This window comes from Dendrobium catenatum, unplaced genomic scaffold (assembly GCF_001605985.2).
Source record: "Dendrobium catenatum unplaced genomic scaffold, ASM160598v2 fragScaff_scaffold_313, whole genome shotgun sequence".
NCBI lineage: Eukaryota > Viridiplantae > Streptophyta > Magnoliopsida > Asparagales > Orchidaceae > Dendrobium > Dendrobium catenatum.
Window position 1 is genome coordinate 4130544 of NW_021318775.1, and position 24815 is coordinate 4155358.

At 34.5% G+C, this 24815-nt stretch overlaps 1 protein-coding gene across 1 annotated transcript; it reads left to right on the plus strand.

The window, feature by feature from the left end:
- The first annotated feature begins 6417 nt into the window (after positions 1-6417).
- Positions 6418-15280, plus strand: LOC110098293. Its single transcript, XM_020825074.1, has 3 exons — positions 6418-6495; positions 14000-14514; positions 14602-15280. Exons 1-3 carry the CDS (start codon positions 6418-6420, stop codon positions 15278-15280), a joined length of 1272 nt encoding a protein of 423 aa, XP_020680733.1.
- The last annotated feature ends 9535 nt before the right edge of the window (positions 15281-24815 follow it).

Sequence of the window (24815 nt, forward strand, 5' to 3'; positions counted from 1 at the left end):
AAAATCATCAGAATTTAAAGCACAGAAAAAACAATTTAAAGACTTTGCATTTAATTGAGCATCCATTCGTTCATCCCTATTCCATTGATTAAAAGGAATATCAGTTTTAATTCCATTAACAATACGTGATGGTGATGAATAACCAGTTAAAATCATATGCCACATACGAAAATCAATCGATTGCAAAAAAGTAGACATGCGAATTTTCCAAAAATCAAATGTAATATTTTCAAACAATGGTGGTCTAGTGATTGAATATCCTTCCGCAAAAATTTGATTAGCCATGGATCGAAAAATTCAAAAGCTTTTAAAAACTTATTTTATGAAAACCGCTCTGATACCACTTGAAAGTTCGTTAGGGATGTTAGGCCCTATTGAACTAGTCCCAAAGCTAATTAATAAAGAGGTGAATCTATATTTTAAATAAACACAATCCAAAACCAATATTCACCACAACAAAAAACAATGCGGAAGAAAATAATGAGGAAGCAATAATAAGAAAAGAACACACCGGATTTATAGTGGTTCGGTCAAACCTTGACCTACGTCCACTCCTTGGAGGCACCCCCCAAGTATTGCACTAAACTAGTGTCTCTCCTTTAGCCCCCACAGCTAGGCAGAGAAGCCCTTACAAAATCACTTCCACCTTCCCCGGTGCGGCGGAGTCGCCGGGTCCTTTGACACCAAAGAGATCTTCTTCTTTGGTGAACTTACCTTGAGACAAGCCTTGAATCCGATGGTACTAAGGTGCGAGTTCGTCAGAGCAACCGTGTGGATCCCCCACCATACTCCCTTGAGTCCCCCCTCATAGGATCTTCTCCCTCTCTCAAACTCCACCCTTTCCTCTCTCCCTTTCAAACTCTCTCTTCAAGTTTCCCCCACAAGAATGAAGCTACAATGGCTGCCAAAGACACTTACAAAGTGCCTTGCCATAGCTTAAATAGAGGCTCTCAAAATGAGCTCATTAATGCAAGTTGCCGACATTATCATCCAGGCCGATAGGTATATCGTCCTGGACGATCAGTATAAATTAAGCTCATTAGCCCGGGACGATATGGGACGATCAGAAGAAAATTGGTTATATCGTCCTAGCCAATCTTACGATCGTCATGGCCGATTAGTTTAAAACCGATTTCAATCGTTCTGATCATCGCCCTATTTTTAAGCTGGCCGATATAGATCGTCTAATCCATCGTCCTGGCCGATCATGCAATTTTCCCGGATGATGTGATCGTATCAATCAACCATTAATACTTTTCAAAGATACCAGATCAATTTAGGCATGATTGAGTTAGATCGTCCTGGACGATAGTAATATCGTCCAGGTCGATTTCCTAAAACAAAGAATTCCTAAACTGATTATGGCGGTTGATTCTTTCTGAATTGAGATTATCGTCCTGGCCGATACAAGAATTGTCCAGGCCGATCTGTTGACGGCTGCCTTAATGAGGATGCCCTAACTAGGGTTTCTGATTTTGGACAGATCGTCCAGGACAATCTTACGATCATCCTGGCCGATGTTACCAAAAATAGAAATCATATAGGGAGCAAGAGAATTTCTACCAAGTTATAGCCACACCAAATACAACAGACTCAAGAAAGTAAAAAGATTACAAACTGACACAGACCTAGTCTACCCAATCTTGAACTGGTTCCAGATTGCAGTCTGATCGTGTGGACCTGAAACGTTAGCACATAAGACAATCATAGAGAAATAAGGAATGTTTGCTATCATCAAAATCATAAACCATAGATCCGTAACAACACACACTTGAGAGACTTAGAATTTCAGTTTTTAATCAAATCGGCCAGGATGATATTTACATCGGCCTGGACGATCGGGCTCAAAACAAAAGACTTAATTAAGTCAGCCGTCATTAGCCAATCGTCATGGACGATACTTGTATCGGCTTGGACGATATGCTAAAAATAGAAAGAAATTGCCACCATAAATAATTAAGGTATTCTGTATTTTTGACAATTGGCCAAGATGATCTTGGATCGGCCTGGACGATATTTATAATTATGCCTTAATTAATCAGACAAATCAAGGAAGAAATTAAGGATGATTAATACGATTACATCGTCCTAGACGATCGTAGGATCGGCCAGGATGATCTATTCAAAATCCTTAGTTACTTCTGGATGATAAATATCGGCCAGCACAAATTCAGGGCGATGTGCTAGACGATCGGGATTGGACAGCTTGAATTCAAGGCGATGCTCTGGACAGTTTTCCTCTAATTTGAACTGATGGACCTAGATAATCGTGAGATCATCCTAGATGATCAAACCAATTTTTAATCATCCAGTTTGCATTCAGGGCGATACTTTGGCCGATCTCATGGGATTTGTACTGTCGGCCAGGACGATTTACATATTGTCCTGGACGATAAAGTCGACAACTTGCAATTTAAGAGTTCCTTTGAATCTCTTATATTTAAGAGCTCTTATTCAACATTTTTGAACATCCTTGGCTGCTGTCTTGACCTGAGAAAACTTAAAGGAGAGAGAGAGAGAGAGAGAGAGAGAGAGAGAGAGAGAGAGAGAGAGAGAGAGAGAGAGAGAGAGAGAGAGAGAGAGAGGGAGAGGGAGAGAGAGAGAGAGAGGATCTTGTGAGGGGATTCACAAGGGTTGCTCCATGCATTGTTCCACTTCTTCTTCCCTAGATTCTCTTATCCTTGGAAGGGTTGGGAGAGGTAAGTTCCAGCAAGAGATCGAGGTTCTCTGCCTGCTTCAGCAGGAAGCAAAAGGAGGAAGGTTCTCTGCCTTGCCGGGTGTGGCAAAAAGAGGTGTTTGTAAAGGCTTCTCCGCCTAGCTGTGGGGGCTAAAGGAGAGTCATGATTGTAGTGAAATACTCGGAGGGTGCCTCCGGGGAGTGGACGTAGGTCGAGTTGATCGAACCACTATTGAGTAACAAAATATCCTACAACTATATATTTTACCACAACGGTGGATAGGGCTACTAAATTTTGCATTCGATTGGACCAAGAAACTAATGATAGCCCTACAAATTGATAAGTTCTCAAAGTACTTTTTCAATTTATTCTGCACCTTGCAAAGTCTAAGTTTGAATATCCAATAATTTCAAATGAAAAGCTATGCATATGATACATGATACCTAAGTTTGGATTCCCATAACATTTCTAAAAATTCTTTTAATTGTTGTTATATGGGATATTTTTGGATCTGCTTGGAATCTAACACGGATAAACACTAAATATTATATTTGGTCTAGTAGCAGTCAAATACATAAGTGATCCTATAATTACCCTATATATTTTTTGATATATTGATTTTCCATTTACATCCTTATCTGATAGAATGGTAGAGCTAATGGGTGTGTTAATTACTTTATCACCTTATAGATCACATTTCTTTAGATTTTCTTTAATATATTTGCTTTAATGTAGAAAGGTGCCATCATCCCTTTGCTTCATATTAAATCTAAGAAAATATAATAGCTCTCCCATCGTACTAATCTCAAACTCCTTACTCATAGTTTCTAAAAAATCATTACAATTATTTTCATTTATTGATCCAAACAACATATCATTCACATATATTTGAATAATCAGTAATTCATCTCCTACTTTCCTAAGAAATATGGTGGTATTCTGAGGCATGTTTTGATTCAGCTTAGCAATGATTTGGATTATAACTATATTTTTTTCTAGACGATCTTGTTATATTCAGGCTTGTCAAATGAGGATACTCAAATGGACACCAAATTTTGATGTCCGTGAGGAATCTCCTATTGCCTCGGTGTGGATTTCTTTCCCCAATTCGAGGCTTCATTTTTTTAACATGCAAAATCTATTTGGTTTAGCTTCTATTCTTGGTACACCATTACAAATGGATCAAGCTACGACTTCAGTTTCCCATCTATTTGTGGTCCTTGTGTTAGTTGAGTTGGATATCTCGAAAAAAACCCCACTAAAATTTGGATTGATTCAGAATTGAATGGCTACTTTTAGAAAGTTGAATTTGAAAACTTACTTATCTTTTGTTCTCATTATAAGATGCATGGGCATGTCTTAAGTGAGTGTTTTAAACTTCATCCTCACCTTAGGAGGGAGAAAGAATTTGCCAAGTAATCCATTGTTAAGGATGGAATTTTGACTTATCATGAAAATTTTATCTCGATGCCTCTTATTCTTGAGGATTTGGGTACTAAAGTTCTGGATTTTATGGTGGATACCTTACAACCGATTTTACCTCAGCTTGAACTATCTTCCCCCTTCGGGGTTGATCCAGTTAATGATCAAAATGTGAATCCTACCTCAAATGTTATTTTATCTGGTGACCCTCCAAGCTTAGAGGATCATTTGTTAATTAATAGATCTAATATAATTAATGGGCCTTCTTCTTCTTCTATTCCTTACATTATTAACAAAAATGTTCCTAATTTGGTTGTGGTTTTATTCTATACTAATGTTACTAATAAACTTCTTTCTCATTATCTTATGAATGATCAAGTAACTGATCAAAATAGTAGGGAAGAAATGAATATTGTAATGAGCTTAGTTACAATAATGTGGAAGGAGAAGAGGCCCTTTTTATAGTGGCCGACCAGATAGGTTTGAAAAATGTGGGTAATTTCTCTGTTAACACACAATATTATAGTGATGCCTTTACTGATACTGAAGATATGGATATTATTGCTAAATGTTTTGCAAAAGATGATAATGACACTAGTTTTATTAAGTTTTTTAGTAAGAATGGGAGGAGAAAAAAGAAAATTATTATACAAACTCTTAGAACTACTCACTCACATACTAGTCATTAACCTTATTTTTATGTTCAACTATATTATTTAGATTGTTAGGGGAATTGGATGCCCTTCATCTAAGTTACATGTTAAGAATTTATGTCACAGTTATAATCTTTCTATTCTTGTTTTGTTAGAACCTCTTATTTTTTCCTCTGAGTTAAGTGGTAATGTTAGAATTTTGACTTTAAATATGTTATTTCTAATGTTGCCAACAATATTTGGATCCTTTTGAAGGATCCTGTTCATATTGATGTGGTTGGGGATTTCACTCAAGTTTTATATTGTAATAATGTGGTTTTTAATTCTCAATGTTTTTCCTCTTTTGTTTATGCTGCTTCTTCCCATTTTATGAGGAAAGTCTTATGGGAGCAACTTATTCAGTTTCGTAGTAATTGTAGTATGCCTTAGCTTGTTGGAGGAGATTTTATTACTATTTCATCTCCTTCTAATTTTATTAGGGGTTCTACCCCTATCTATCTGTCTATGGAGGATTTTAATAACATGATTATGGACTATAATTTAGTGGATATTGGTTTTTATGGCAATAAATTCACTTTGAATCTTAGCCATTTATGGCAAAGGTTCGATCGAGTTTTGTTTATTGATTGTTGGCTACATTCTTTTAACTCTACTACTTTTGAGAATCTGAGCAGAACCCTATCTGACCACTCTCCTCTATTGGTTTCTATTAAGACTAGGAACTTTAACTTACCTTCTAAATTTAGATTTCAAAACCTCGGTTACTCCATGATTCCTTTTTGGCCTTAGTTAAGGATAATTGGCATGCTCCTTTATTTCCTGAAAACTATATTATTGGTATGAAGAGGTTGTGGTTTAAGCTGAACATGCATAAATAGGCTTTAAATTGGTGGAATCACAATATTTTTAAAAATCTATTTTTAAGTATTTTACTTGCTGAAGATTATGTGAATCTTATGGAGCCTCAATGTCAGCTTACTCCTTTTATTAATAATTTCAATCTTTAGAGAGATGCTAATGACATGTTTTTTAAACTGCAAGCTCAGGAGGAAACCTTTTGGAAACAAAAAGTGACTGTGAAGAACCTTGTTGAACGTGATAATAATACTAAGTATTTTAATGCCTTAGTTAAAGGAAACGGGCTAAAAACTCTATTCGTAGGATCACACGGGATGATGGTTCTACTTGGGATGATGATTTTGAAATTGCTAACCATGCTGTTTCCCATTTTCACAAATGTTTGAATAAAGATTTTAGACATCTTATTATTGCTAGACATGACATTATTCCTAATCAAATTTCATTTGAATATAATGAGCTTCTCTCTAAACCCCCTTCTTTTGAGGAAGTCAAAGAGGTGGTTCAAGGTATAAATGGGGACTCTGCGGCCGGTCCTGATGGCTTCACCACTAAATTCTTTCAACATTCTTGGGACATTTTTAATAGTGATCTTTACCTTGCTATTAATGACTTTTTAGCTAGTACTACTATTCCTTTATACTTTACTTCTTCCTCTATTGTGCTAATTCCTAAGAATAATCATGTTAGTGACTGGAATGATTTTAGACCTATTAGGTTATGTACTTTTTTTTTTAAAATATCTTTACAAAATCCTTTTGAAGAGTTTAACTACTTAATTACCTAAGATTATCTTTCCTTATCAAATGGGGGTTGTTAAGGGGAGGAGCATTACTGAGAAAATTCTTCTTGCTCAAGAATTTTGCAAAGATCTGGATGTTAAGGTGAGAAGTGGTAATATGATTTTAAAGGTTGATATTACCAAGGCTTCAGATAACATTGATTAGGGTTTTTTTTAAAGATTATGCACCTATTTGGTTTAGATACGAGCCTTATTAATCTTATTAAGAATTTTCTTGAGAACACTCATTTTTTTATCATTTTTAATGGCAGAAGTAATGGTTTTTCAGTGCTTCTCAAACCCTTAGGCAGGGTAATCCTATTTCCCCTACCCTTCTTATTATTATTATTGATTACTTGTCTAGAGGTCTTGCGTACATTTTATAAAAACTCTCCTAGTCTCTATTTTAGAACTCTGGGGGCTATCCTATTTCATATCTTTATTTTTTCGATGATTTTATTATTTTTACTAATGTGTCTCTTAATATGATTAATAAATTCATTGACTTCTTTAATCATTTTGAGAAGGATAGTGGTCTCTCTCTTAATAAGCATAAATGTTGTATTATTCCTTCTAAGAATGAGTTTAATGGTCACATTTTGGCTATTAAGAATGATACTGGTTTTGAGCATGGTAATTTGTCTATCAATTACATTAGGGTGCCTCTTTTTAAAGGTAAAAAAAAAATTCATTTCTTTATGATAATTTGATTACTAATGTGCAGAACAAGCTTCAATCATGGGATTCTAATTTTCTGAGCTTTGGGGGTCGCCTTATTCTTTTTCGTAATGTTTTGTGTTCCTTACCTATTTATATTTTTCAAACCCTTCTCCCTACTCAGGCTGTGTTCAATAAGATTGATAAACTTTTCAACAAATTTTTTTGAAAAGGAGTTTGCTAAAATTCCAAAATTATTTAGTCTTCTTGGGACAAATGTTGTGGTGTTTTGAATGAAGGTGCCTTGGGTTTCAAGAGTATGGTGGATTTGGCTCAAGCCTTCTCTTTTAAGTTATGGTTCAATTTTCTTGCTAAAGTTAATTTTTGGGCTAGATTTATGTTTGTTAAGTATTGTGTTAGTAAACATCTGACTAATTTCTTCTTTCACTATGGTGATTCCATGGTGTGAAAAAGATTGCGTAAAATTAAATGGGTTGTGGAGCCCTACCTTTTATGGGAGCTTGGTACTGGTGACATTTTCTTTTTGTAGGATCAGTTATTTGGGGATCATTCTATTGATTCCCTAATTAATTCTTCCTCTAATTTGGCTGTTAAGGTGAATTTCTTCTTCTATGATAATTGTTGGAATTATGAAAAGCTTGTTAATGTGATTTATGATTATATTATTACTCAAATTTTGAATCTTCCTCTTAATACTGAAACTGATGATATCCTTTTATGTGCTTTATCCAAAGATGGTTCTTTTAGAGTCAAGGATGTTTAGCATACAATTAGAACTAAGAAGGATGTTACTAATATATTTACTTTGATTTGGCATAAAAGTATCCCTGTTATTGTGGCTGTAATTGTTTTGGAGAATCTTACATAAGTTTATTCCTACTAAAGATAATTTAATAAGAAGAGGCTTCATTTTACCTTCCAAATGTTGATGTTGCTATCACCTGGAGACCATGCATCATGTTTTTTTGTTGGTCCCTATTGTTGTTAAAACTTGGATTTACTTTTTATGTTGTTTTTCAATTGAACTATTTTAATGCTCATATGTTTATACATGCTTTTCTTAATTGTTGGTTCATCAAGTCCAAAGGTCATATTAGAAATCTTATTCCATCTCTCATTTTGTGGTTTTTGTGGTTGGATAGAAAAAATTCTATATTTAATGGTATTCATATGACCACTACAGAATTATTCTGAATGTGAAAGACAAGGTGGTTGCCCTCTTCTCAGCTAATCTTTTGTCTATTAAGAATGTTAAGAATTGTGTTTCTATTAGCATGGCTTTAGGGTTAAGCTGGAGGATGATTATTATACAAATAATCCTAGACTCATTTATTGGACCAAGCCTCCTATTATTCATTATAAGCTTAATATTGATGGTGTGAATATTGGGCCTTTATCGGGTTGTGGTGGGGTTATTAGAGGTACTACTGGTAATGACATCTTAGCCTATGCAAGGCCTTTACATGATAGTGATGCTAACAAATCTTTGATTATGGATTTGCTCTATGGTTTAAGGACTTATCTTTCTTTGGATTTAACTAACCTTATTATTGAATCGGACTCTACGTTGTGTTTTCAGCTGTTAAACATTGTTGAGGATTATATGAGAAGTTCTCCCTATTTTACTTGCTTAGGGAGGTTAAAAATTTACTGATTTTTTTTAAATTTTCCAGCTCTTTTATTCTAAAGATTCGTAATGCATGTGCTAATTGGATTTCCAATTGGAGGAAATATCTGGATAGCTTGACTGATTTTACTATTTCTAATATACCTACTCTATTGAGTGGCCTCTTAAGGATGGATGAGATTGGTATGCCTTATGTTAATACATAATTTATGCTTATGGGTGGGCATTTTTCTGTGTCTAGCCAATCTTCTGGTGTGTTGGTTCCTTTCAAGTTACTTCTTAAATGTTGTTTACATTATGGATGTTGGTTCTATTAAGGTTAGTCTGGTCTGCCCCGAGCTTTTGAAATTTTTGACTCTTTCGAATTATTGGGAGATGGTTTTTGCGGCTGGCTAGTTGCTCTGGAATTATTGGCCCAATATTTTATTGTGTTTTCCCTTATTTTGTTTTTGTTTTCCTTGGTTTTTATTGGTTAGTTCCTGTGTTGGGGTTTCTTTGGCTTTGTGGTATTGGGCCTTCTCAGGTTGTGACTCTTGCCATCCAATGTTGTCTCTGGAGCCTTTTTTTGTCTAAGGCTTATTTGATCTACTTCTTCTTGCTGGGAGATTTGATATTAGCTACTTGGCTTCATCCATTTTGCTTTATGGTGGTTATGTGGCTTTACGGAGGCTTATTGTTCCTTTTCGTATTAATTGGAGAATATGGATCCTGAACAAGTTCTCTGATTATTTTGCTTATTATCTGATGGATAATTCTTTAGAATATCCTTACAATTTATTTAGATACTCTTCGTGCACTCTTATCTTTTGTTGCCATCTTTCTTTACAAGGAATTTTTTGTGCAAGCATCGGTAGCCTTTTCTGCTGGATGGGAAGATGGAGCTTGATGATGGTTTTGGACTCTTCCCCTTTTTTTTGGGTGCCCTCTCTTGTGCATCATAGATTATACCTAGGCTATGTTGTAATTTTGATTAGTATGGAACTTGAGCTCCTATGGATTTTTTTTTGTTTAATTTTGTAGCTCATTCAAGCATTAGTGAGATTGAGTTCCCTTTAAAGACCTTGTACTTTTTTATGATATTAATGTGTAGGCCCGTTGGTGGGTTTCCCCATATATATATATATATATATAGTGGTATCTACACTACACATAACTAATAATCTATCCATGGGAAATGTACTAAGCATTTCATGTGATTCCCTCGAAGCTTACTTCAACCAATATAAAGTCTTTTCAATTTGTAAACATGGTTAGGAATGGTTGCATTTTCAAATTTGGGGGTTGTTCTATTTTGACATCTTCCTTGAGAACCCCATTTAAGAAAGCCCTTTTTATATCCAGCTGGCATAACTTAAGGCCTTTAAAATATGCAAAAGCTAACATTACTATAATGTCTTCTAATCTAGCTGCATGTACAAAGGTCTCCTCAAAATCACATCCTTCAATTTGACTATACCCCTTGCTACTAACCTTGCATTATTCTTAACCACTACTCCAAAATCATTCATCTTATTTGTTGAAAACCTACTTGGTACCTACTATACTCTTGTCCTTAGGTCTCCTAACTAACTCCAAAAATCATTTTTAATAAATTGATTTAACTCTTTGTATATATCCAGGATCCAAAACTCATCATATAAAGCAGGTGTATATTTTTGGGCATGACCATAGAAATAAATACATAATGACTATCCTCATTCCCAAGCTCAAACCTAATTCTAACTCCTATTGAATGATTTCCTATGATAATTTCCCTAATATAAATAGATGAGCTTCTTTTATAAAAGATTTTAATTTTGTAATCTTTAACTGTGTTGATAGGGGGAGCAATAAGTTAGCAGATCTTTGTTCTAGCTATGCATGTTCTAATTCATTTCTTTGGGATGATGTAGCTATGAGCAAAATCCCTCCTTTATTAACTTGTTAGAGGAGTCAGATGTTAGCAAGTTTTAATTCAGTTTTTTAGTACCTTTAATAAAGCTTTTATTCTTTCTTCAAAAAAAAAATGAGCTTCTCCATTCTCTATGTAATAACTCATAAGGTTCTTCTATATCACCTAGGTCAATAGATTAGACTCATTGGGTAACAGTTACCTATTCATCTTCTTCTAACCTAGGCTCACCAGATTTATCAAATTCATCAAACACGATATGGGTGGACTTCTCTACAACGAAGGTCTTCTTATTAAAGATACTATGGGCATTAACTATAGTTGAGTAGCCTAAAAAGACTCCTTTAGCATATTTTGGATCAAACTTGTTGTAAATTCAAATATAATACAATAATTTTGATAATAAAAAATATTATTATTTCTTTAACACTACTAAATTATATATTTATTTTATTTTCCCTGCTTACAAACCTTTCAGGTCCATAAAGATCACTTACAAAGCAAATCAGCTCAAGATCGGTTAGATTAGGGTTGAGTCTACTTGTAATTTCAATTAAATATTTTTTTTTACCTTTCTAGAGTAAAATCTTTAATATGGTGGACCCCAAGCTAAGTAACCTTGCACACACATAATTAGAGGGATAAATTTTTTGAGTTAGAGATTTTTTTTATTTTTGACCTAATCATAAAGGATGATTTGAAATCATATTAGATGATCAGATAAAAATAGAAACCCAGATTAGGGCATCCATACAAATTTTGACTGAATAAACTAATCATATTGGACGATCCATAACATCTAGGATGATAAGTTTAGATGATGAAAAATAGTAACTAATAATAATTTAGGTAATGGTTTAATTTTAAATTTTGTTCTAATCGTACAGGATACACATCATCCAGGATGATTTATGACAATCATGCCTAAATTGATTCGATGATTAGGGGAATAATTATAGTTAAATTATTCAATCATATCATACAAGATTATCCATTTAGATCATACTGGATGATCTAGTATATTTCGTAGGATAATCCCCTATCATCCAAGAAGAAAAACCATAATTTTCTTCTAATCATCAAGAAGAATCATACTAGATGTCCCGAGAGGGTTGTGGGATAATATGAAGATTGCCACCCATCATCCCTTGTTGTACTAAATGATCAATATAGAATCATGAATTAATCATTTTGGATGGTTGTAGGATCGTACAAATAATCTATACAAACAATTGTACTAATCATATAGAGCAAAGGTAATCATCCTGGCTGAAAGGTTATTTTGTACTAATCATATAGGATGATCATGCAGAATTGAAAATTAGGACTTCTTTTGGAGGCTCTCTATTTGAGTAATTATATTAACCCTTAATTTATTCTTTTTTGTGGAGTTAATCCAAAGAGAGCTTAGAGAAGGAAGAGGGAGAGCATGAGAGAGAGAAAGATCCTTGTGAGGAGGAGTTGTGAGGGAATCACATAGGTTTCTCCAAGCAAGGTATTTTCATCTTCCTGAAGTTGCTCCTCTGGTTCCTCAGTGGATCTGAGGAAATCATCTTTAGTATTAGATCCAAGTTCTTTGCTTTCTACAAGAGGGAGTAAGAGGATTCCCGGCCGGTTCTCTTCCTTCACCAGGTGGGTGAAAAGGATTTCCATGTTCTCTACCTACTCATGGAGGGAGTAAAAGGATTCAAAGTTCTCTACTGCATCGTGTTTGTGGAAAGATTTTGTAAGAGATTCTCTACCTTGCTGTGGGAGAAAAAGGAGAGTGAAACTTTAGTTTAGTGCAATATTTAGAGGAGTCTCCAAGGAGTGGATATATGTCAGATTTGACCAAACCACTAAAAAATTTGGTGTGTGATTTCTTATTACTTTTGCCGCATTTTATTTTCACACTTTTTTGTGATTTGTTCTATGATTGAAAAATATGATTGTATTACTATCATGAAAATTAATTTTCTTCCACATTAAGGGTTATTATTTTGATTTAAAATATTTAAAAATATCAAAAAGAATTTTCCTTTTTGTTTAAGATTTTAAAACTACCAATTCACCCCTCCCCCTCTTGGTTAGCCTCAGGCTAGTCTTTTATGGATTAACATCCCTCATGAACTTTCAAGTGGTATCATTGTGGGATTCATATGATCATGTTTTAAAAAACTTTTGAATTTAGATCCATGGCTTACTTTGGAAAAAAAACACCTTGAAAGGATATTCAAATACAAGACCACCTCTTTTTGATAATATACCTTTCAATTTTTGGAAAACTCGCACGACCACCTTTTATAATCAATTGATTATCATATGTAGATGCTTGTTAAAGGAGGTTATTCTGCACCTTTAAGATTAGTAAATGCTATTAATAATAAAATTATTTTTACAGATTGGACTATTGATGATAGAGATCTAGAACAACTAAATCTCTTGCTTGAAATATTTTTTTTTTTGCGCCTTAAAATCTGAAGACTATATGCGTATTTCCACTTATTCCACTGGAAAAGAAATTTGTGATGGATTATGCATAACATATAAAGATACAAATAAAGTTAAATAATCTAGACTAAATTTTTTTCTACATTATTATGAATTTTTTGCATGAAATCTAGCAAATCTATTTCTAAATATATGCTAGAATTTCATAAATTATTACATCCCTGCATGCCTTAGGATAAGAACTAACAAACTATAAAAAGTTAACAAGATTCCGAGATGGTTATCTTCTTCCTTTGATGCAAATATTACTACCATTACTGAATCTATGAATTTGAATATTTATTTCATTAATAAACTACTTGGATCACTCATTGCATATGAGGAAGTAGTGAATTAAAGGCAACTTGATATAGGTGAGAAGAAAAAGGAGAAAATTATAGCCTTAAGGGCTAATGATTATAAAATTACTTCTTATGGTTCTAAAAATAGTGATATCGCTTTAATAACGAGGTAATTCAAGAGCTTCTTAAGGAAAAATCAAAAGCATCATCAGAAATGGAACAAGGGTAAGAATAATAAGATTTCTAAAGATTCTTATGATGTTAATTGTTTTGAATGTTGGAATCTAGGGCTTCTAAAGTCTGATTGACCAACTCGTAAAGATTACTCAAGCAAGGAAAAGGGTAAGGAAAAACCTAAGTTCATGAAGGATAAGAAAAGGACCCAAAAGGCTTTTTAGGTGGACTCAGCATCAGACTCCTATAAAACTAAAGCAGAAGAAGTGGTAACAAACATGTACTTAATGGTTGATGATCACTTTGATTAAGAGGAGTTATATGAGCTTACTTATGATCAATTACTTGAAATTTTTAAAAAAAAATTATTCTTCAAAAAGAAAAGGTGATAAGATGAATAATAAAATGATAGGGGATCAATCCCTTGTTATTTTATAATGACGTCTATTATTTTCTGGATTTGTAGGGGGCTAGAAAGAGGGAGGCCTCCCTATATCTTAGGGAGATTGTTAAAGACAATGATTGTTTCTTTGTTGGTCTTACTGAAACAAAGATTACCTGCTTAGAAAGGCAAGATATTGATTCCATTATTGGAATTGATTGGGATTATTGTTTTCAACCTGTAGTTGGGTTATCAGGTGGAATTTTGGTGCTTTCGAAAAGATGTTTGGCTTCTTTTGAAACCATTGAAGTTTCATCCCAATTAGTTATAGGAAATTTGAATATCAATACTTTAGGAAGTTGGAAGGTGGCTACAGTTTACGGTGGTAAAGATGTTCAAACCCGTAGGAACCTTTGGCATTCACTTAAAGTTTGTATGCAGGGAGATACTCTGGCTTTAATAGGAGGTGATTTCAATTGCATCCTCTCGAAGGAGGATAAGAAAGGCGGTAAGAGGTTCCATTTCTCTCGTGGACCTAAGGAGATGAAGATGTTCCTTACGAATAATGATTTCCATGATCTCGGTTATGTGGGACCAAGGTTCACTTGGTGTAATAACAAAGAAGGTAACTGAAGGATTTGGGAAAGATTAGATAGATGCTTTGTAAATTCTATTGCTTTACAAAGATCTCCTATGGCCAAGGTGAGACATCTTTCAAGAATTGCATCAGATCATGCTCCCATCGTATTTAATATGGTGGAACCACAAAACCAGAAATCTAAATTCATTAGATTTGAAGACAGTTGGAAGTCTTACCCTGCAGTTTGGCACATTGCTGTTAAGGCATGGAGGAAATCTGATTATGGATCCAGTATTGAAATTCTGCAGAGGAAATTAAAGAGAACCTTGAAAGCTCTCTACAATTGGAACAAGAACAAGTGTAAGGAATTGAACTTGTTGAAAGAAATTTTGAAAAAGGATATTCTTAAGCTGCAGCTAGAAGAAACTAGTAGTGAAGAATTCACAACTAATAAATTGAAGCTTCTTAGAAGCAAAGTGCATGAATTAAATGTTACTTTGGGTAGATTAGCCACTTGGTGGAACCAAAGAGCAAAAATCAGATGGCATCAAGAAGGTGATAGGAACTCCAGTTATTTTCATCAGTTTGCTTCAGCTAAGAAGAATGGAAACCTCATATGGCAAATCAAGAATGAAGATGGTCAGTTTGTAGAAGATTTTGGGCAAATTGAGGATGTCTTCTATGAGTTTTTCAGCAAAAAAGGGCTTCAAGGGAATGTCAGCTGTCGGGCTGGCCTTCAATACCTACAAACCTATAGCTTTCGGTTGAAGAGGCTGAGTTCTTAAAGGTTGAGTTCACTAAAGAGGAGTTGATAAAGGCGGTTTTCAATCAAGGTAATAACAAGTCTCAAGGATTAGATGGTATTACAACATCATTTTTCAATTTTTTTTGGAAAATTGTAGAAGAAGATACTTTGAAAGCAATTGATAGTTTTTTTAAGACTGGTTCTATGCATAAGGATTGGAAGGATACGTTAGTATTCTTAATTCCAAAAATAAAAAATCCTACCATGCCGTCCAACTTTAGGCCTATAAGCCTATGTCAAACTACCTACAAAATTGTGGCTACTATGATTTTGAATAGAGTAAAGAACTGCATTTCCAAATGTGTCACTGAAGAACAAGCTGCTTTTATTAATGGTCACTCAATGTCGGATCATTGCCTTATTGCTCAAGAGATTTTTCATAAACTTAGAATTACAAAAAATAAAAAGGGATTTATGGTGGTTAAGCTTGACATGGAGCAAGCTTATGATAATATGAGTTGGGATGCTTTAGAACAAGTGCTGCAGATGTTTGGCATGCCGGGGAAGATGATTGGACTGATTATGGAATGTGTTAAAAGTTACATATTTTCTTTCATCATCAATGGTAAAGCTTCCAAGTGGATCACAGCAGCAAATGGGTTTCATCAAGGTTGCCCCTCTCCTTTTATCTCTATATTTTGTGCTCTCAATTGTTTTCTTTAGCTATGGCTCAAGATGGTCAAGAATTGGGAATTCAAACTTCACAAAGATCTCAAAAAATCTGTCATCTCTTATATGCTGATGATGTGTTGATATTCTCTCATGCTTCTAAACATTTGGCCACTAAATTAAGAAGCATTATTTTAAAATTCTGTAGTTGGACTGGTTTGAAAGTAAATAATGCAAAATCTCAAATTCTTTTTAGTAAGTCCATAAATAGAACTGAGAAGGTTCGAGTAAAGAGAATTCTGAATTTCAAAACAGCTAAAGAGCTGCATTATTTAGGTGTCCAGCTATTGCTTAGAAGATCGGTTAGAGCATATTTTCAGTTCCTCATTGATAAAGTTTTGCAGAAATTAAACTCTTGGAGCGGTAAATGCCTTTCCTTGGCTGGAAAGTTTATTCTTCCTAAGACATCATTATTATCTCTTCCGAATTTTGTCTCAACCCATAATGTGGTGCCTAAAAAAGTTCTTCATGAGGTATATAAATGCTGCATAAATTTCATTTGGAACAAGAGAAACGGTAAGAAGGGGATGCATTATGTAGCTTGGAGTACTCTATGCAAATCAAGAGATAAGGGTGGGATGAATTTTCATTCGGCTGTTGATAGAGCAGGGCCTCTTAAAGATAGATTAACATGGAGGATGATTCAAAAGCTTGACTCTTTACTTTCACGTGTTGTTACAGCCAAATATGGAAATAACGTTTGGAAGTCTAAATGCAAGAGTAATACTTCTGTTACTTGGAAAGTGTTAAATGAAGGAGCTAAATACTTAAAACCACTTTTGAGGTGGAGAGTAGCTAATGGTAGAAGCATTGATGTTGTCAATGATATATGGTTATTAGATAAAAGTTTCAATGAGTGACCTATCACTGCTGATTGCATGGGTTTGGAAGGTTTAAATCTCAGCCATTTTATAGACTCGAATGGATCGTGGAAGACAGATGAACTGCTTTTCTATTTTAATGAGAATCTAATTTTTGTGATTGTTCAAATCAAGATTGAATGTGATGTTCCTGACGACTTCATGGAGGAGATTCATTCTTTATAAGGAAAAACTATTACAGCACGGGCGTATGAGGCTCACTGCAGTAGCAAGTAAGTATGTGAAGCAGTTTTCGGGTTTGTTATATGGTTAAAAAAACTAAAATTGATGGCACGGGTGGAAATGTTTTGGTGGAGGTTAAGTAGAGGTGTTATCCCAACTAATGAGTTCCTGAAATTCAGAAAACTCAGTAATGATGATCAATGCGCTAGAGGCTGTGGAGAAATTGAAAATCTGGAACACATATCGGCTATGTGTAAACATTTGTAGGAAGTACTGAGGAAAATCCATGAATGGGGTATTTTTGTTCCAGTTTTTTACTCACTGGATGAATGTCTTAGCGAACTTAAATGGCTATATATGACTGCACCTAATACTGTTATTCTTTACTGCAATGCTGTGTACTGGAATTGGAAAAATAGAAATGAGGTAGTTCATGGAAAGAAGGCTAATACGATTTCAGCAACTGCAGCAAATGTGTTATCCACGACTTACTTATCTTCTAATCCTCTCATTGCTAGCTGGGGTGCTAATCTCTCTAGGGAGTTTCAAACTATTTGGCACTCTCCACCGCAGGGACGGATCAAGATCAATGTGGATGCGGCTCTCCTATCATCTTATAAGGCTGGAATTGGAGGTTGCTTTAGAGATGATAAAGGAAAATTATTGGTGGCCTTTGGAGAAAACAAAATTCATTGGGACATTGCAAATCTTGAGCTAGCAGCTGTGGTTTCTATCAGGAAATACTAACAATCGTGGATGATTGAATGCAAAGGGCTCATAATAGAAGGTGATAACATTAATGTTATCAAATTCATTCAAGATTCTTTGAATAAGGCAAAGTGGCAAAGCTACAACCGGATAGAGGAGAATCTTCTATTCTTGGCCGATTTCAATAAGGTAATTTTCAACCATATACATAGGAATAGTAATAGAGTAGCCGACATGTGTGCTACAATGGCTTTAGATTACAATTTTTGTTTTGATAGTTTTTCTTTTATAAACATCCCTTCTTCTCTAGACTATCTTTTGAAGAAGGAATGTGAACATTTGCTTTAGTTTGTACCTTTATTTTCTTTCCTTTAATACATTTTCTATTGCAATCTTCAAAAAAAAAAAAAAAAGGAAGCTCAAGAAACTATATGCTAATTTTAAAACTGATTTTTAAACTCTACAGAAAAATCATGAATGCCTGAAAATATCATTCCACTTTAGATAGCAATCATATAACTTTACTTGAAGAATTTGATGAATTAAATAAAAAGCATCTTTACTTTACTAATGAGCATGATTCCTTAAAAAGTTTACATGTTTAACTAAAAAATGTATATAAAGACTTAGATACTCTTGCATCTGAATTAGATATTAGGGAGCATCATTTGAAAATAGAAAGTCAATTCTTTAATATGCAAATATGCTCTTAGTAGCTAAATTAACTACTTTCAAAGAAAATAAAAAAAACAACTTACAATGGAAGCATTTCACAATCCTTCACATCAACATGCATCATTCAAACCTAGGAAGAGGCACCATAACCCAAATAGATTACTAAATCCTTTTCTTGTTGTTAGATGTTTTTCTTGTGTTATTCTAGGAAATATCTTCCACACTTTCACCATTCATCGTAGAACACATTTGGTGTGAAGACCAAAACTTCAAAATATACATCATATTATGCATGCATTTCATTCTTCTTTCCATAAAATGGGACCAAACCTATTTGGGTTCCTAAATCTAGCATATGATGATTTTGTAGGTGTTGTCTCACAAAAGTCCTCATGAGAGAATGTTGTACCTAGATAGTGGATGTTCAAGTCATATAATTGGAGATGCAAATCAATTCATTTCAATGGAGGCCATGGCATGTGGCAAGAAAATACCACCAGAAGTGTGGTGGGTATAATTAGCAACTCTAAAAGTTTCATTATAAAAAATATTTTACTAGTAGATGGCTTGAAACATAACCTGCTCAGCATAAGCCAGCTCTGTCATAAAGGTTTCAACATCAAATTCTTATCTACCATCTACATAATAAGCTTAAATGACAAAACTATTTTATAGGAAGGAGATTCAATAATGTATACATGCTTGAACTAAATTTCATTAAATTTGACACAACTCTTTACTTAAAAATTGCTGTTGATTAATCTTAGTTAGGACATAGGAGATTGTCTCATGCAAGCATAAAAAACCTTAGGAAAAGCACCCAAAAAGACTTTTTGATATGAAGTCCCAAACTAGAGTTCACAAAAGACCATCTATGTGATGCCTCTCAATTAGGGAAAGAAGTTAAATCCTCTTTCCACTCAATCAAAGATGTAAACACTAGCAAACCCATAGAAGTCCTACACATGGATCTCTTTGGACCTGTCAGCACTATAAGCTTTGGAGGGAAAGTTTTTAGGTATGTGATTATTGATGATTATTCAAAGTTTACTTGAGTTAGATTCCATTCTCATAAAAGTGAATCATTCAAGGAGTTTAAGTATTTTTCCACTTGGATTCAGAGGAAGCCAAGTTGTGAAAAACTAAGTATTCATAATGATTATGGTGGAGAATTTGAGAATAAGAAAATTGAAGTTTTATGTAAGGAGCAAGGTATATATCAAAACATTTTATCTCCTAAAACTCCTTAGCAGAACAGGGTTGCTAAAAGAAAGAACAAGACCCTGGTAGAAACCACTAGAGCTATGTTAGTTGAATATTCACTTCTAAAATACTTTTGGTCAGAAGAGGTGAATATAGAATGTTATATTATGAATAGGGTGTTAGATCTAAATTTAACAAGACATCCTATAAAAATCTAAAGGGAAGGGCACCCAACCTCTCTTACCTCCATTTCTTTGGATGGAAAGTGTTCATTCTGAATAATGAGAAATCTCTACTATGAAAGTTTGACCAAAAATTTAATGAAGGAGTGTTCCTAGGTTACTCAATTATTGAAAAATCCTATAGAGTCTTCAATAAAAGAATACTGATTATTGAACAAACCACACATATTGTATTTAATGAATCTGATAATTTTGGAGGGTCTAGAGTAGAAGAAGAAGAGGTTGTAGAAGAAACCATCGATTAGAATCTATAAATATGGAGGAAATGGTAGAACCTAAAAACATTTTGCCTACAGAATGGAGATATTCCTTAAGTAGTTCTAAGGAATTAATCTTAGGAGATCCATCTAATGGTGTTAGAACAAAGCATGCACTTAAAAAAGAAGTAAACCACTCTACCTTCATCTCAATGATTGAACCCACCATCCTAAATTAAGCTCTATCTAATGAATTCTAGATCCTAGCCATGCAAGAAAAACTGAATCAATTTTTTAGGTATGATGTTTGGGAGCTAGTTTAAAGACCTAAGGATAAGAATGTGGTTGGAACTAAATGGTTATTCAAAAATAAAATGACTGATTTTAGAGTAGTGGCGAGAAATAAGGAAAGATTTGTGGCTAAGGGGTATAATCAAATAGAAGTGATTTATTTTGAAGAGACTTTTGCCCCTATAGCTAGATCGGAAGCTATTAAAGTGCCACTAGCCTTTACTTATTTTAAGGGATTCAAACTATATGAAATGTTATTAAGAGTGCCTTTCTTAATGGGGAGATAAAGGAAGACGCATAAGTTGAATAACCCCAAAACTTTGAAAATTCATAATTTTTCAATCATGTTCTCAAATTAAAAAAGATATTATATGGACTAGAATAAGTACCCAGGGCATGGTACGAAAGGCTAAGCACATTCTTACTAGAAAGAACCTTTATTAAAAGGAGCATAGACACCACCTTGTTTCTAAAATAAGTAGGAGATGAACTACTCATTATCCAAATTTATATTGATTATATTCTATTTGGATCTTCTGATAAAAATCTATGTGATGAATTCCAAAAAATAATGTGTAAGAAATTTTAGATGAGTATGATGGGAGATTTAACTTACTTTTTAGGTTTTAGCATAAGACATAAGGATGGTGGTGATTTTTTATGTCAGTCAAAATATATTAAAAATATCCTTAATAAATATGAAATAGATAAAGCCAAGTCAATCAACACTCCCATGAGTTCCTCTATTCAGTTAGATAAGGATTCAAATGGAAAATGTGTTGATAAAAAAAATATAGAGGAAAAATTAGATCACTTCTTTACTTGTCTCCTAGAAGAACCGATATTATGTTTACTGTTTGTCTTTGTGCTAGATTTCATATTGATTCAAAAGTGTCCCACCTAATTTCTATGAAGATAATTCTTAGATATCTCTTAGAGGCCTAAGACTAGGAACTTGGTAACCATGAAATAACACATCCTTTGAAATCATAGGATATTCTGATTCAAATTTTGCAGGTTGATGAGTTGATATAAAAAGCAATTTTAGGACATATCAATTCAAAGGATAATCTTTAGTCTTCTGGTCTAATTAAAAAAATAATACAGTTTCCCTGTCCAGTACTAAAGCTGAGCACATAACCTTAGGAAGTTATGTGGTCCAAGTCCTTTGGTTAAAGTAATAAATTCTAGATTTAAGATTACCTGTAGGAATAATTTCAATCCTATGTGACAACACTAGTTCCATCTGCATTTCAAAGAACTCAATCCAACACTTCAGGACTAAACACATTGATATATGGCACCATATCACTAGGGATCATATTATTAAAGGAGACATAGAGCTACACCATGTAGCCATTGCAAACCAACTTGATTGGTTTTTTCTATTTTTTGTGTTGTTTTATGCTCTTTCTTTCTTTTTTTTTTTTTTTTTGAAGAACTCCTAATCATCACTTTATATGTCTTAATTTTTTCTAATTTTGCTCACATCATCTAGGATGATCCACATCATCCTATATGATATGAACAAAGATATGCCTCTCTGATCATAGCACATCCAATGGCTGATCTAAATAAATTATTGGTGATCAACCCATATCATTCTTCTATTGTATTGGACGATCCATGTTGCAAAAATAGTTACATGATTTTAATGTTGTTAGGCCAATCCATCATTGCACATCATCCCGGATAATACACGTGTTCATCCTATTGGACCCCTTTATTCAATGGTCATATAGGATTACTCCACTAAATAATCACCCTATGTCTAACCATCTAGTATGATATCTGGTCATCCTAGATGATAATATCAACCTTTTTAACTGATCATCTTGATGACATTATTGTGCCTGATTGTCTTGAATGATCTTATGATCATCTTAGATGATATTCTTGATCCTATATAAATAGCCCAAATTAAAGGTTTTCTACACACCAAGAATTCTAATTCACTTTTCTCTCATTCAAGCTTTAATTTTTTTATTATGGTTAGCGATAAATGATCTCATGCCCTCACAAGAAGCTCTTCCTGGAGTGTTATCAAATCTCGCTTTATCGAAGCAGCTAATGAAGCTGCTTACACCCACTACAAATTTGCAGGGATTAATCCCTTAATGGTTTTCAAATAGTAGGTGTTGAACAATCAAGTACTATACCTCTTTTCCTACACCACTCTTTGCTTCATTCTTACATTTACATTCTCATTCAATTCTAAATAGGTTTTTAATTTTTTTGCCACTCTTCATCTGAATTCTAATTTTACTACGCTCCAATCGTATGTTAATCGATGCCCTATTGAAATAATATATCAATATTTCTATAAATTTCTCCAACATTCCACCATTAGAGACAAACTTTATATTTTTGCTTTTGATCCTCACTTTAATTGGGGCCCTTTAAATACCCTTATTCGAGAAACCAATGCCCCCTTTATGACTATGTAACTAGTTCCTTTCTAAAAGAGTGCCTGAACCATCCAGCACATTCTTCGCACCTCCATTATTCTTAAGGCTAGGGATCATATTTATATTAGCCCCATCCTATCACTCCCATCTACTACATAATGGCTCATCGAGATTTTAATGCTACTAATTTTCTAATTCACTACATTAAACATCTAACCAGCATTAGAAAATCTTGGCCATAAAAGAAAGAAAAATCTAGCCTTAGGACATATCATAACATATGTCCTCAAAACTAAATACTACCTTTAGTACCTAGGCCCACCGAATCACCTCCCTTTTTTCTACTCAAATAGCTCCTTCCATATCCATCATTGTACTCATCATCACCCTATGTATGATGAGGCTGTGGTAGAAGAGGAATGACATATTCTTTCACTTATCCCTATCTACTAGCACTCCCATATTTATCAGTTGGTTCAAAGATTTAACCCGTAGGAAGCCAGATTTGAGTCCTCTATCACTGAGCAGCAACAATAGCTTGATCAGGATGTAGCTTGGTTTGAGGGATACTGTTGCGGATCTATGGTCAATGATTTTGATGATAGCAAACATTCTTATTTCTCTACGATTGCTTTTTCTACTAACATTTCATGTCCACACGATCAGAGTGCAATTTGGAACCAGTTCAAAATGTGGTAGACTAGGTCTGAGTCAGTTTGTACACTTTTTCCTTTCTTGAGTCAGTTGTATTTAGTTTGGCACCTGATGATTTGTAACTTCGATGATTTTCTATTGTTCCCTAAGGAGTTCTTTTTTGGTAACATTGTCCGGGATGATATTTATATCGTCCTGGATGATCTTTCCAAAAACAGAAACCCTAATTAGGGCATCCTCATTAAGGCAGCTGTCATGAGCTGATCGGCCTAGATGATACCTGTATCGGCCAGGATGATAGTCTTAATTCAGAAAGAATCAACCGCCATATTCAGTTTAGGAATTCTTTATTTTAGGAAATCGACCAGGACGATATTTATATCGTCCAGGCTGATCTAACTCAATTATGCCTAAATTGATATGGTATCTTTTGAAAGCATTAATGGTTGATTGATACGATCACATCATCCGGGATGATCGCAGGATCGACCAGGACGATGTCCTGGACTATCTACATCAGACAACTCGAATTCAGAGTGATGATCAGGACGATTGAAATCAGTTTTAAACTAATCAGCCTGGACAATCATGATATCGTCCAGGACGATGTAACCAATTTTCTTTTGATCATCCCAAATCATCCTGGCTTGATGAGCTGAAATTGTACTGATCGTACAGGACGATATGGATATCGTCCTGGACGATAATGTCGGCAACTTGCATTAATGAGCTTGTTTTGAGATCTTTTATTTAAGATATGACATGACACTTGGTAAGTGTCTTTGGCAGCCATTGTAGCTTCGTTCTTGTGGGGGAAACTTGAAGAGAAAGCTTGAAAGGGAGTGAGGAACGGGTGAAGTCTGAGAGAGGGAGAAGATCCTGTGAGAGGGGACTCAAGGGAGTATGGAGGTGGATTCCACGCGGTTGCTCCAGCAGGCTTTCATCTTAATACTGTCGGATTCAAGGCTTGTCTCGAGAGAAGTTCACAAAAGAAGAAGATCTCTTTGGTGTCAAAGGACCCGGCGATTCCGTCGCACCGGGGAAGGTGGAAGTGATTTTGTAAGGGCTTCTCCGCCTAGCTGTCGGGGCTAAAGGAGAGACACTTGTTTTAGTGCAATACTTGAAGGGTGTCTCCAAGGAGTGGACGTAGGTCAAGATTTGACCGAACCACTATAAATCTGGTGTGTTCTTTCTTTATTGCTTCCGCATTTAATTTCCGCATTTGGTTTTCTTGGTGGTGATTTTGGTTTGAGTTTTATCTTTGGTTTTAAAGTTATCCAATTCACCACTCTCTTTGTTAGCCTTGGGCCAGTTCATAAGGGCTTAACATCCCTAACGAACTTTCAAGTGCCATCTGAGCACTTTCAGATACACTGTCTAGTAGTAAGAATAGGATATGGCATAGTTTGGCGAGCAGTTTGCTTC